The 15,506-nt window shown below is 34.2% G+C and overlaps 1 protein-coding gene across 5 annotated transcripts in view; it reads right to left on the minus strand.

Moving 5' to 3' along the window:
• Nucleotides 1–15,506, minus strand: part of Rbcn-3B (WD repeat-containing protein Rbcn-3B) — a 140,718-nt gene that overhangs the window by 115,683 nt on the left and 9,529 nt on the right. For all 5 annotated transcript variants that reach the window (XM_089648035.1, XM_089648033.1, XM_089648037.1 and 2 more), the window contains exons 2-6: nt 12,741–12,978; nt 11,864–11,977; nt 11,402–11,545; nt 9,357–9,585; nt 2,451–2,583 (exon numbers count right to left, since the gene is read on the minus strand). In XM_089648035.1, the coding sequence (XP_089504161.1) occupies nt 2,451–2,583; nt 9,357–9,585; nt 11,402–11,545; nt 11,864–11,977; nt 12,741–12,974 (854 nt within the window). In that variant the 5' untranslated portion in view covers nt 12,975–12,978. The remainder of the gene's footprint in view (nt 1–2,450; nt 2,584–9,356; nt 9,586–11,401; nt 11,546–11,863; nt 11,978–12,740; nt 12,979–15,506) is intronic.

Genomic DNA, 15,506 nt, shown 5'->3' on the forward strand with positions numbered 1-15,506 from the left:
GAATTTTATAGTATATCTATTTGAATTTCATTTTTGTTTTCGTTCTTGAATAAATACAAATCTTGGAAGTAGAAATTAACCCACTTCCCGACATCCGAACGAGCAGATAGACTTGTTATTGATGACAATGAGATCTATCAACTTTTGGTGTCAATCACGTACGCACAAGTGGACATATACGCATTTCTCTGAAATCGGAAGACGTTACAGCAGTTAATATACAAAATAAATGTCAGTCCTACTCGATTGGCATCTAGCAAGGTTGGTAGAGCAGTTAAATCCGCTTTAATTGCCAGTTAAACCGAAAAAAAATTGACACAGGGAATGGGACATGTCATTAAAAAATTTAAGCAATTTGGCATTTTTCAAATATATTCCCCCTGACTTCAAATTATTCTCAAATAGCTCCGTCCAGAGCCTTTTAGGTTCATGTGTTGTACTAATGTACCGTCTATCAGGGTTGCCAAGTTATAAGGAATTCCCTGAATTGCGGGGAATTTCTAAGAATTTAAACGGATTGGTATTTTGTAGGGGACAATATGAGAACTGACATTAATAATACCAATTAAATGAGCATTTCCTGATTATCCAACAACAATGAAAAATAATATTTACAATTACAACTGATAATAAACTATAATTTCGTTTCCTTTCGTAGCAAAAGCACGAACGAAAGAGGTAATCCGAAAATGACTAAATAATAAAAAAAGCTAATTTCAATCATAGACATATGAATATTAGTAGACCTGCCCTAAGTGATTAAAAACGTATTATTCTCCACTCCCCATACCGGTTCCATTGGAGCCGGCTGGACTCGCGTATGGCTTCCCGTGAATCTTGAGAATGTGACGTCATCATTCTTGTTCGAACTAGCGTCGAGCTATGGTCGAGGCATTTTATGAAATAACACGGCAAAATAGTGGCTTGTGATATGAAAACTTGTAAAAATAGATGTGAAAAAGAGAATAAATCCAATTGTCGTATTACATTCCATATGTAAGCATCATTTAAAGCTTATTCACGTCGTATAATATGAATCAGTTGTAGAAACATATACTATCATATCGAGCCAACATTGGTCGAATGTAGCGATTCTCAAGTGTGCGCATCGTTGTTACTGGGAAGTAAATTATGAACACTTATAAAAGTGTCTTAACTAAATACGTAAACAAAATATTCGACTCTGAAAATAGAAGAAATTTATTTTGCCGAATTTGGACTTCGCAAATTTGTTCATAACGTGGCGAGTAATTTGCGCTCCCATGTAAAAATGTCTATTCATTCAAAAGCAGATTTTACTGTTAAGAACTAAATGGTGATATTATAATGCGAGATGCCTATATACTGTCAGATTGATTTATTGACGAATCACAGTCAGCTTTATCCCCTTCGTTCTTCAACAGTTGATTTTACCCCTCACCTTTAATTTCTAGTCTATATATTCGTATGTCTGTGATTTCAATAGAATTTAATTTCATTTTGGAGTACCTAACTCCACATGGTTCAATAGTGTTTTCAATCATACTAAATGCACATTATAAGAATCACGGAACAGACAATCCCTAGAAGTGTTATTTAAAATTTAACTGGGGTCACCAGTTTACATAAGTTGACAATCTTGATAGGTCCACAATACACTTCATCTTTTGGGTTCATCTTTTCAGTGATTAGAATGAAATTCCACTACAAATATCAATTAGCGGATAATAATATATTAAGTAATAATTAGTAATCATAAGGAGTTATGAATCTTCGATGAACATTTGTTACAAAGATTCATAAAAAAACAGTGTAATACGACTGTATTGCTTTCAAATAAATTATGTATCTTCTTCAGCTTTGTAAAAATATTTAATAAATATCGAAGTTTTATCGCAATCAAATGTAAAATCCTCTTCCAAGAGCGTAATTGTTGAAGAATGAAACTGCACCACACTCGATTGGGCGATGTTGTGAAGCGGGTCAGAAGGAAATTGTTAATCTGAGTCTAGAAGAGACCCTCAATAAATAAATGAGGAATTAAATCCCAACATACAAGCAAATCAAAAAAAAATGTTGGTTTAGGTTAGGTTAGACGTTCAGATGAAGCGATCAACGTGTGTGAACAAAATTTGAAGCTTTTCAATAATATCGATTCTGGTTGGAAATAGTGTGATTGCGGGCACAATTTTGGGAGATGTATACAATATTATTTAAAAAGTTTTTTTTGATTTCAATTGTTTTAAAAAAAGTTTTTTTATACTATTCAATCGACTGGAATTCCTATTAGAATGGGAAAAATCTATTTTACAATTGCGTCTCGTGCATTAAAATTTTTAATATCATGTGGAGGATACAAAGTTTTACAAGTCTTTAACACTGAAAACGCTTCATCTGATCAGGATCTACAATATTATTGTAGTGCCAGGATTGAAATAGCTTACACATAATAATGAATAAATATTTCTTACTTGGCGGGCAGCTTGAACATGTAGCCCTTTCCTTCGTCTGACCAGATGAGGACTCTATCGGGGGACAGAAAGTCCCCGGACATCCAGCGCTCGCCCACGGGAGCGTTGATGGAGCACAGTACCGAGAAGTCTCCTAAAATTAAAAATAATAGATAAAAGTCAATTGAACGTAAGTCAATACGTTGTAACAGATAAAACATCCCACCCCGGTTTATCTTTGACATCAATAGCGATTCCGAGCGACTCGCAATCATTACAAGGGTTTGTATTGTAACGATTTGAAACTACTCGCCCCAAGTTGGGCGCCAAATGTACCGCGATTTATTGGTGTGAAATTTCTGAAAGGTGTGTAAACATATATCTCAAGTGTAAATCAATATTAAATAAGGGAATCTGAAATTAAAGAACTGTGTGAATGCTAAGAACAAAATTTATTGAGGTTATTTATCAAAATACTTTATCATCTATTAAATTACATTATTATCAAGTTATGTAATTGGCAAGAGACTCTACATTTATTATTAATATCAGGGCATGTTCAGATCGTTAAACTAAATCTGACTAGTGATGCGAATTTACAATTCTAATATGCTAATCTGTGGGTACTAAAAAAAATTAAAAGGTTAAAGTTTCAAATCTCAAATATTAATCTTGCTTTAAATGCATAGGGCGCCAGTTCTTCCCAATTATCTTATGAAGAACAAATTTATAATTAAAGTAAACCATGTTGTGAAATCTAAAATAACATGATGACAATCGCTCACGTGTTTGTAATGGCACAAAACCTCTTGGGAATCCGTTCCGTGATGCACGTCCTGACCGCTGTCCAATCTCCCTAGAACTGGCCGGAAATCTATGATCTCTATGATTATGTACTCGGCCGTCGCTGTGTTCACAATTGCACGCTTCTTAAGTTAATCAGTTCTTGCAAGCGCTTGACACCGGGGCGAGTAGTTTCAAATCGTTACAGTATTTTCACCGGCATCGGTTCCCAAAGAACCAGGCTCGAGTGTGGTTGTGTTGCAGCCCTCAAAAGCTGATAAAACGCTTTGTCGACAATGCATTTCATCAACTCTTGGTGGTACCCATACACACATAAATTTACAGTATGTAGTTAACATTCTAAATAAAAGTCGGTACTATCGAATTAGAATTTGGCTTAGGTGTTAGTGTTGTTGACTCCAGTCCCTGGGGGGAGGAAGGTTTAATCCTCAGTCAAACCAATTTAATTTTTTTAAAGACATTTTTAAAGTTTACAGCAGTTAAAAGCCTGGCTCTGGGGAGGAAGTTTCAATTCTGAGCCAGACTTTGATTCCTCATAACCTAGAAGAAGGGATGGCACATATCATAAACATGAACTCTTTTATAAGAATTAAGATTGGAACTCAAAACTAATATTATCAGAAAATTACATCTATAAATAATAATAAAGACAAAAAATTATTTTCAAGCTAGCCAAGTCAATTTTTATTTGTTGTAGTTTTTGTAAAAAAAAATATTTTTTTTTATTTTTATTTAAAAAGACAAACATTCCCGGGTTACGAATAACCTGACAATATTTTAAAATCTCCTACTACCACCACAGTAAGCTATGGAGGACTTAGCCAGCCGAGGAATTGAACACACTACGCCTGGGTGGGACCCAAACGCGATGTCAACTCGGCCACCGACCGGTCAAATCTTAACACTTTCACACCCCACTAGTATTCGTTTGTGTAGTATTGGTAAATATATATGTAGTTTCAATGCCGCTCAACAGATGTTGTTAGAGTGTGTAGTTTCAGTTAGGATATTTTAATTTTTTCGTAAGTTTTTATATGTGCCGGATCTCTAGTAACAAAGTATATACCCAAAATAATGTCTTTTTACTGTCTTTAGTATTTTTATCTTGTAACAGAACGATTACTGTAATAATTGCTAATCTTGCTACTTACTATTCTTACTATATTTTATCTCCTTTGTTTGAAACTCGAGTTTTTTCAGTACCCTTTAAGCAAAAATTTGTTCATTCCGTAAATATTATTTTCCTTGCAAGTTTCTATTTGTCTCGTATCACTCTTAACAATTTAAATACTCAAAATAATGTATTCTTACCTTCTTTAGTAGATTTCTCTTGTACGAACATAATTTTTGTAATAACTGTTAATATTGTTGTTAAACATTTTTACCATATTTTACTTCTTATCATCCAAACACATTATTTTTTAACATTATTTAAGAAAAAAATAGATCATTCTGTAAATATTTTTCTCCTAGCATGTTTTTGTATGATCCATACAACTATTTTCCATTTATTAACCATTCAAATTAACATATTCGTACTTTCTTGTAACAGCATAACTATTGCAAAAATTGCTAATCTATCTTGTAATTACTCTTACCATAGTTTATTAATTTTGGTAAATACTAAAGCCTCTTTAATATTCTATAAGAAAACAGTAGATCATTCCATACGTATTGTCCTACTCACATGTTTTTATATGATTTACACCACCATCAATAATGTATTTACCCAAAATAATGTGTTCATACCTTCCTTAACAGATTCCTCTAGTTTTGACATAACTACTGTCACAAATTCTAATGTTTTACCCTATTTTTCGATATTCTCACCATATAAACAAATAATACCACTTTTATTAACACGAATATTTCTCACTAGTATTAATATTTGCGGTTGTTTCTTGACAACACTTAATACATTTACCTCAATACTATTTAAATCTTGGAAAGAAAGTTACTGGAAATGCTCTAACTCTGTTCTAATTACATCTTTGTTCACTAAACTTGTTCTTATCTATTTATCACACTTACTCATACTCTTCATACATGCTCGTGATACAATTAGCTGGTACTAGTCAAACGAAATGATTGATATTAATCTACAAATAGAAAACCACGGTAACGTGATTTCTACTGAAACCAATGATGCCTCAAAGTGCATAAATATTCTAAAACCCTATAAACGATTAAAAATATTCTCAACAAACATTCGAAGCATTGATAAGAACTATAATGACCTACTTGTAACACTTGCCGATTTGAATAATATTTTTGACATAATTATTTTAACTGAATGTTGGATCAAATCAAATTACACTCACAAAAACATTACAGGATTTACAGTTTTCAATACACAAAATAATAAGACACAGTCAGATGGAGTAATTGTCTATGTAAAATCTGAGCTGGACCCGATTATCTCTGAATTATTCATTGATAATGCCAACTGCCTTAAAATAAAAACCATCCAAACCACAATTCTTGCACTATACAGGTCACCTAAACACCAAAATATTTCATCCTTCCTTAAATCCTTAGACTTGGCCTTATTTAACTGTACACCAAATGAAGAGCTAATGGTGATCGGTGACATTAACATAGATTTACTTAAACCAAAAGCATCACAAACACTCGACTATAAAAATCTCATGACTCAACACGGGCTTATTTCTTATATTAATGCTCCTACTAGAGTAACTGATACTAGTAACTCATGTATTGATCACATATTTCTACGATCAAAAAAAAATGCAAAGGGAATTATATATCAATCAACCATAACGGATCATTTCTCAATAGCAATTGGTTTTATGCATAATAAACCCACTACCGAAACGTCACGTAGTAATATAAAAAAGAAACACATTAATCTCGAGAAACTAACTTCTAAAATTATTTTAGAAAATTGGCTCTCCACTCTAAACTCCACAGACGTAGACATTGCTTTTAATACCTTCTCTGAAACTCTCTTGCAACATATTGAGGATGTCACTGAAGAATCCCATGTGAATAATTCAAAAAATAAAAAACTGAAACCATGGATAACAGATGGCCTAATTTTTTGTATTAAAAAACGGGACAAGCTACACAAAAACTTACTCAATAATCCAGACATTCAAGCCCAAATATTTTATAAAAAGTACAGAAATATATGTAATAATATCATTAAAACCACAAAAGAAAACTACTACAAAGAAAAACTGTCCAGAGTCGGAAATAATAACAAACAAATTTGGAATATCGTCAAAGAAATATCTAATACTGATCACCCAGTACAACCAATCAATAAATTAAACATCAACGGCCAAGACACCTCCCTAAATGACCATCCAGACACTGTGACCAATCACATAAATGAATACTTTTGCAATATCGGTAAAAATCTAGCATCAAAGATTTTAAATAAGACATCAACCGATGAAAATGCCCTTGCCGACATTATCAATCAATGTGCCAGTGAAACAGATAATATACTCACCTTAAACCCGACCAACTACGATGAAATTTCTCAAACTATTAGATAATTAAAGCCCTCTCATTCGTGCAATCATGACAAAATTTCCTCAACTATACTAAAAACAGTTGAACCCTTTATAATCCATCCATTAGTACATATGATTAACCTCAGTCTCACTAAAGGTGAATTCCCAAACAAACTCAAACTTGCCCTAGTTCAACCAATTTTTAAGTCCGGAAATCCTACTGACATAACAAACTACAGACCAATTTCTATATTATCATCACTATCAAAAATTATTGAAAAAATAGTAAAAAAAAGACTTATCGACCATCTTACAAAATATAACATACTCTCGTCAAACCAGTATGGCTTTAGAGAAGGACTAAATACAGATTCAGCTATTTTAGAACTAACATCACATATAACACAAGCCTTAGACAAAGGTGATAAATGTTTGGCAGTATTTCTGGATTTAGCTAAGGCATTTGATACAGTATCTCATCCAATCCTTCTAGCCAAGCTCAAAAAAATCGGAATAAAGAATAAGGCATTTGATTGGTTCAAATCGTACCTCACAGACAGAAAGCAATGTGTTAAGCTACCATCGCATAAACCATCCCACTCAACTAGCATTAACTTTGGTGTGCCACAGGGCAGTGTACTCGGTCCCACACTTTTTCTCATTTATATCAATGACTTATGTAAACTATCTATTATTGATGGCAATATAATCACTTTCGCCGATGACACTGCCCTAGTACTAAAAAGTAAGACATGGGAAGAAACATTTCATAGAGCGGATCTAACATTGCAAATTATTAAACAGTGGTTGGATGATAATCTACTCACCCTAAACATAACTAAAACGAAATATATAACGTTTAGTCTTAATATTCCGAGTCAGCCTTCAATCAATCGTACACTAAAAATACATTCTTGTAGAGATAACTCTAGTTGTCTGTGCAATCCACTAGAACGAGTAGATTCCATTAAATATTTGGGTGTAATAATTGACAATAAACTACGGTGGGAAGATCACGTAATAAATGTTACAAACCGTATACGGAAACTGGCATATATCTTCAGGTCATTACGAAATATTCTAAATAAAAATACACTAAAAACGGTATACTTTTCTTTATGCCAATCAATTATATCTTACGGTATAGTAGTCTGGGGAGGATGCTCTAACACGATATTAGATCCATTAATTAAAGCTCAAAAATTGATAATGCGGACTATTTACAAAGTACACTATATTCACCCCACGAAGGACTTATTTAACGACTTCAAAGTACTCAACATAAAATCCTTATACGTCAAAAACATATCCTCCTACTATAAATTCAAACATACGAAAAAAAATATTTTTGAATCGACCCATAATACAAGATATTCCAACAAATCCAATTATACTATTCCCCCAATAAAAACCTCAATGGCACAAAGACAATTTAACTTTCTTGCTCCAAAAATATTCAATAATTTAACGTTAGAAATAAAATCAATAGCCAAATACGACAGTTTCAGGAAAGCGCTCGGGGATTTTTTGATGTGTGATTGTTATAGTGTTAGTAGCCTATTCCAAGTACTCAGATAGAGGTGTATATATTGTTTATATGCGTGAGGATGCGTCATATGGGTGTATGTATACATGTGTTGTTATATGTATATAGGTATGTCTGCTGCTATATACACATGTGTGCTTGCATACACACATATTAAAAATTATATATATAATTATGTACATTTTTACAATCTAATGCTAATTTACTTCTTTCTCCTTTCTAATTTCTATCTTCTACTTTTTATTACAATTTTTCCAAAATTTTAGCTTCATCTATAGTTACTAATTTCATATGTTTACACTAGATTTCATATTTCATACAAAGTAATTACACTCAATTGGTCACCATGAAACAGGCAGCCGCCTAGTATGGTGATTCATTATATCTACTTTATGTAAATTTCAAAACAATGTAACATGTATTAAATAAATAAATAAAATAAAATATATAGTTTTAAGGCAGTAGTAATACCACATAGTATATTATGCCGTATCTTTATAACACTCGTACATATTTACTTTTTCTTCTATTAGAAACTGTTCTATTATTGTAACATTAGTTTTTCAACAATGTCATTGCTACTAACTTACATATAGGTATTTTACTTACTAATGATTTATTATATATTCTGTAATTTTTTGATGATATAAATAAATAAGTAACATGACAGAGACAACATGTCGGAGGTTTGGGCTAATACCTGAATGGTTACGAAGATAGCCGATCTACAGGCGAGCATCTTCAGTAAGTGATCCTCCCGCTTCAGAATCATTTAGAGTATCCTATAGAATGGACGTGAGTCCAGTTAGATATTCATTGTAAATACGTCACGATAATAAACATACTCGTAATCTCAGACGAACCGAAGAATAATTAATGTCTCCCGATCATCTCGAGGGTATTGCTTATTGAAAGGAAATTAACAGTACACCACCGTTTGTAATCTCTGTGAAAAGATATTTATAGATTTGCCTTGAGGTGATATTTCCCTAAAAAGGGTGGAAAAAAAGTCTGATAAAAAAATATTAAGACTAATTAGTTCAATGTCGAATCGGTAGGTTTGAAAATCTGTAATAATAGAGCGAAAATTCATACCCGCATCATAAATTTGGCAGTACTTGGCGCACACGACCAGTACTGTCCTCTGGTTGTGGGCGCAGCACATGAGGGACAGAGCGTTCAGGCAGCGTATCTGCTTGGACTCGTTCTCGTAGATGGGCTCCGAATGCTTGTTCTCGTGGCCGAGCAGGGACCACACCTTCACAGTGCCCGTTATAGAGATGGCCAGCACCACGTCGTCCTTGCGGGACGATGGACGCAACACCTGGACATTAAAAACAGTTTTATGATGATTGAAAACAGTATTAACTATGGAGGAAAGAAGGGAAAGGAGATGGCACTAGGGCAACTGGGCACAACACAACAAACAAACTAAACTAGGCGCAATTGGGTGTCGCTTACTATGCCAGTATGATTTCACCGCTCGGCGTGAGCAGACTATTCGTTAATAAGCTACAAAGTGCATTTGTTAACTCTAAATGATGAAATGCTGTGTGAAATTTTGTAAAAACCATACAGGAAGAAAGTTAAAAACTAGCGATGGCATTACTTTTCACATGAAAGCATTTTTACTGTTGTTGTTTTTTATAAAAAATCGCTTGTGTTTCTGCCATGCATTTCCGATGCGTTTTGCAGTAGCAGACCCATTTGGAAAAAATAATTCAGCAATGGTATGCGATAGTGTGCCTAAAGAAAATTATTTTAGTGGTCACAGTTGCATAGCATTGGCTTGTGGATGGAACATTGGGTCGACACGCCTTATTAATTTCATTGTTTCGTTTAACTCCGCTAGATAGAGGCATTTATTTATCTATATAAATTAAAATGTAAATGTTCGTTAGTTCAAAATCTTAAATCTCCTAAAGTTCTTCGCAAGATTGCTTTGAAATTTTGACACAACGTTGCATTCAAATACGCATGTGTTTTTATATACCTATATTATACAGATGTCACCTGTGACAGGTAAAAACATGCTTTTTTTGAAAAACAGCGCCTTCTGTTGGACGCAAAAGAAAAATGCGCTATTGTTTCTCTATCTGCACAGACATACTGAGCCACAGCAACGCGAGACGGGGTACAGCTAGTAATTACATAAATGAATAAAATAAATATTAAAATACAATTTTATTATCTGTTGTATGTCGCCAGGCTCATAAAATATTATTCTAAAAATTAAATATTTGTTTATTTCCTTGTTAAACATCACAACCAGTTTTAAAAGATTAAATTATTTTCATTTTTTTAATAAGCGCCATCTATTGCTAACTTGACTAACACTTGGCAAATGTACCGTTATCAATGGGCGTGTTAATTTGAAATTCCCCCCTGCACTCCAGGTTTCCGTCTCCGACGTAAGCGACAAGTCTCATAGGAAACGTTTGTAAGACCACCTCCTCTCCCTTCTTTCCTCAATGATATTAACTTTTAAAACGAAATCTATCCCATCACGCTGCACGTTTTGACACAGCGTTTGTACGTGTTTTAGTGAAAATTCATGGATCACATATGTAACGTAGCCATTGATGAATCACATATGCGACAATCGCGTAAATACGGTTAGAGTATAATTAACTCATTATTTAATAGGGGCCACTCTTTCTGTACAATGACCATTGTCATTAGGGTGACTATAGGGTGGAAAGTGAATTAGCTCTGAGCTTAGAGATTGTTAGTTCAAATCCCGGCAAAATTAAAAATTTAATAAGGAATATTTGCATCTCAAACCAGGATGCTAATGTTGGTAACTATGAGTTTTTGTGAAAAAACTGCAGATAATCCATACTATTAGCACTCAGCACCGCATCATCAGCATACATGTTTTCATAGTAGTCTTTCTATTCCCCTAGTTGTACCAAAGATCTACCCAGTCAAAATTGCTTTTACAAAATAACCATGTTCTGCTCAGTTTCAATCTGAGAACAAAAATTGTAGCTTTATATCTTTTTACAGCTAAAGTCAGCAACTAAAAAGGTTGACAAGGTTGGCACAAAGTGGTGAAATAGGTCAGAAGCAAACAAAACCCAGCGTAAAAATATCAGTGTGAATTTTTGTGATGATTGTCACTGTTACTAATTACTCACGTGCAGTGCAGATATCCAGTCCGGGTTCATCTTGGAGCTCAGGGAAAACAGGATCTCCAGGGAGAAAGGGTCCATGATGAGGATCTCGGCGTAGTAACCGTTGCAGAACAAGCGGAGATCATCACAGTTGCACATATGGTAAGCCTGAAAAAACGAATACATACATATTAAAATATAGCAAAATCTCAACTTACAGGGCTCAGTTTAACTTGGATATTTCTAAGACCCACAAATGTTTATGTGTTAGAATGGAATCTAGATAATGAACAAAGAGTGCGTTGTAGGTCAAGTTGCCAAATTGAGATTTTTAATCAAGTGAAATGCTCGACGATCGAAATCAAACCCTGATACTGTGATACCCTGATATGCATTTACAGAGAATAGTCGCAGATGGTCTACCTTGAATTTTGAGTTAGATATATTGCGTTTTGAAAGAAGACACTTAAATGAAATAAAATTTACCTGGATGCTAGTGTGTATCTGTGTCAGCTTCACATGCTCCCTGCACTTGCCATCCACCAGGTCCCAGGTGCACATCTCTCCGGCCTCTGAGGAACTCACTATGAAGTTATTATCCTGGAAAAGACAAAAAAACATAATCTATATTTATTATACAATTATTAGAAGACCTTTAAGAGTCAGATACTCGGTGACCATGCAACAACTGACTAGTGACTGGACACTATACAACTGGTTTCATAGCACCATTAAAAGACATTGATATATTTAGATGAGAATTTTAAAAAAAGGTTCGACTTTTTTACCTCCAAGAGGCCTCCAACTAAAACTAGATTTAAATCAAATTTCCTCATTGTTGAGGATCGTGAACCTCACTCAAATTCACCTGGTGGTCAAGACTCCCCCACTCCTTGCGGTTCTGGACGCCTGTGAAATTCGATAAGTCCAACCATAGACAATCAAATTGATAGACCGGCCAATCAGGTAAAGTGGAACAAACCAAGTGCGTGAAGCACGGGAGGCGGCGAGATCGTCTCCCTATCTGTGATTTGCTGACTGCATAAAAACTACAAATCCCAAATTGGATAAACAAAAGTTCGAGCTTGTTTCTAAAATTTAATATTTGTTACATTATTTAGTTAAGACACTTTTACAAATGTGTTATAATTTACCCACCTCACTCATTTTCAGCGTCGCTACGCCAAGCAGTTCGTTTAAAAACTAACAGAAAACTGGGCAGAAAATTCCCACAATGTGCTGCGCTGAATTCGTTTGCCTTACATTCCTCTGCTTCTCTTACCTTCTACTTTGCCAGTGATTATGAGTTTCTCCAGGATAAAGTTCTCGATCTCTATCTAATTATACGCAGCTATGCATTTACCTGTATGATGGAAGCCCTGCTCAGACAGAGCACGGGCGCCGTGTGACCGATGAGCAGACAGCGCGGTGTCATCTTCAGCGATTCGGGGTCCATCTGCCAGATGCAGATCTGTCCGTCATAGCAGCCTGTGACGAGCGTACGCTGGTCCCGCGACAGGAACACGGAGCTAACGCAGTGCGTGGGCGCGTTCTTGCCCCACAGCACCACCGGCACAACCAGATTTGTGCCCGGCATCTTGCTATACGAAACAGAAAATAAAAATAATGAAGATTCAAAATATTATACTTCATACAATTAAATATTTATTATTGCTTTATATGAAACTCTATAGAGATGGTTTGAAACTCTGGAATACAGTAAAAAATATTTTTACAAAATTAACAAAGCGTAATATTAATATCTGTTCTAGATTTTTCCAACCCCCGTGAACACACTACCCAATAATAACGTAGGATTAAAGTGAAACGTAAGCGGCAATTTTCATACAAACTGTTTGTTTGCCCCATTCGAAATCTACAGATAATATTTTATTTATTTTAGTACTGAAAAATAATACTAATAATGATTTTTGCGCGAACGCAAATTTTACTGTTATATTACTTATAATAAACGAGTAATTACATTAACAAAAGTCATTATTTTTCATCTAATTACTGTAAGTGTTAGTGACACAAGTAGGTAAAAACGCTACTCTAGCCTGTCCGTACACTAGAAGAGATATACTTCTGTGGGAGCAGTTCCGATATATATTTCACAAGAACGTTTGCAACACATTCCTACGGTTCTAAAGTACCTAGTTAGATGCATTTGTAGTAAAAATGTCAAGTTGCATGGAATGGTTTTTTATGCTGATAGAATAATGTTTTCGCTTTTTTATAAATGTTCCAGTATTACTGAGCGCACGGAATATTTGCGACGGAGGCTTACAGTAAAAGGGCTAAATTAACTGTCTTACGATAACAAGGACGACTTTAATAATTTAGAACTTTCTTGAATCTGTAAAAAGTACTATAGATAGACTCGCCTAGTTATTTTGATGTACTAAACAATAAAATGCATAGATCGAGCTACGTAGGTACCTATATACTCTAGCATAACATTATCTGTCTGCCATTTGCCAAGGGTTTGAGATGTTATAAAAAACTATCGAAAAAGTGTAAACAATTGAAGTGACCTACCACAAGACACGGAACAACAATCGATGCAGTTTTCTCTAAATATCTTTCTAATTTTCATTCGAAAACATATGTGTCTAATTTCTCATACCATAGCCCTATTGTCTCGGTCTTAAAATCATCCACAGTAATTACTGATGTATCCGATAATGAAAATAATGAATAAAAATAAAAAATCTATTCTTTACTAGCTGGGGTACCCAGCTTCTAGAACGTTCTCCTTCCACAATTTTCTAAAGCATTTGCAAACCATCCAGAACCTTCTAGACTCACCGCCAAGAAAAGTACATATACATAGGTAGCAGAGATGTGCTTTATTTCAAATACATCCATTTCAAATGGAAATGCAAAATGCAAAATAGGTATTTTCCATTTTGCATTTTAAATGCTTTTCTAAAAACCATTTTGCATTTTGCATTTTAAATGCTTTTCTCAATGCATTTTCCATTTTAAATGCTTTTTTGCAACATTCTTCCTACTATCTCCACTCATCTTTTTTTCATAAGCCCCAAATATCAGTCGGTCCTCAACCTCGCTATGAGAGATAATTTACATTTGTCCAAGTTGCTCCCCGGTAGGAGCCCTGGCAATTGAGTGATACCATTAAAAAAAATACTGAACATGGGGCCATGACGCTGTAATATTAAATGTTAGATAGCAGTTTCTATGTTTTTACGTTGGCAACATTAGTCCCGCGCAATTTTTTTGTGGTTTCATAATCTGTAGTCGTGGTGTTTTTGGATTTACCATCATGTAATATGTTTGTTCTACATTGATGTCCATTATTAAATGACAAAATTATTTAAAAATTCTATAATTATTTTAATTGTTTGACCTGAGAAACCATTTTGCATTTTCAATGCATTTTGAAAATAGGTATTTTGCATTTTGCATTTGAAATGCTTTTCTAAAAACCATTTTGCATTTTGCATTTTCAAATGGAAAAGTTTTGACCCATTTCCATTTTGCATTTCAAATGGTTTTGGGTACCCATTTTGCACATCAGTGATAGGTAGACATACTCCTCCACTCCACTCCATTTGCCAGTTTATTCCCCAACCAAGTCAAGCACGCCTAAAGAACGTTTTACTTCAATCAATATATATACACCACTAATTATATTTAAAATTTACCCAGGATAATTATAACTAAAGGTATTGTTTCATTATATTAAAAATGACACCACAAAGTGAATTTGCAAAGATTGAAGAAGGAAGTTTTACGTTTATAAATAAATAAACAACATAAACACTGATAAAATATGGTTTGATTTTATTTTGTATCTAAATAAAGATAGTATAAAATTGTGCACAAAGTGATTTTTATTATAAAATACTATTCATATCATGTATTTGTAAATTGTATATAGCTACAATAAAAATAAAATAAATGCGGTGTGGTCCACTTTTTGACTGCTCTAGTATCAACTCACCAAAAGCGATAAGGCCTAGCGGCACGACGAATTTGATTCTCCATCTGGTAATTCTAACCACTTGGTTTCGGTACATACGCCGCGTACAAATATACGAACAGATATAACTTTTGACTTACACAAAACATATTAGATGCAAAGAAACACCAAGGTCATGGT

The sequence above is a fragment of the Hesperophylax consimilis genome, chromosome 27 (assembly GCF_061612785.1).
Source record: "Hesperophylax consimilis isolate HC1 chromosome 27, BYU_Hcon_1.0, whole genome shotgun sequence".
Lineage (NCBI taxonomy): Eukaryota > Metazoa > Arthropoda > Insecta > Trichoptera > Limnephilidae > Hesperophylax > Hesperophylax consimilis.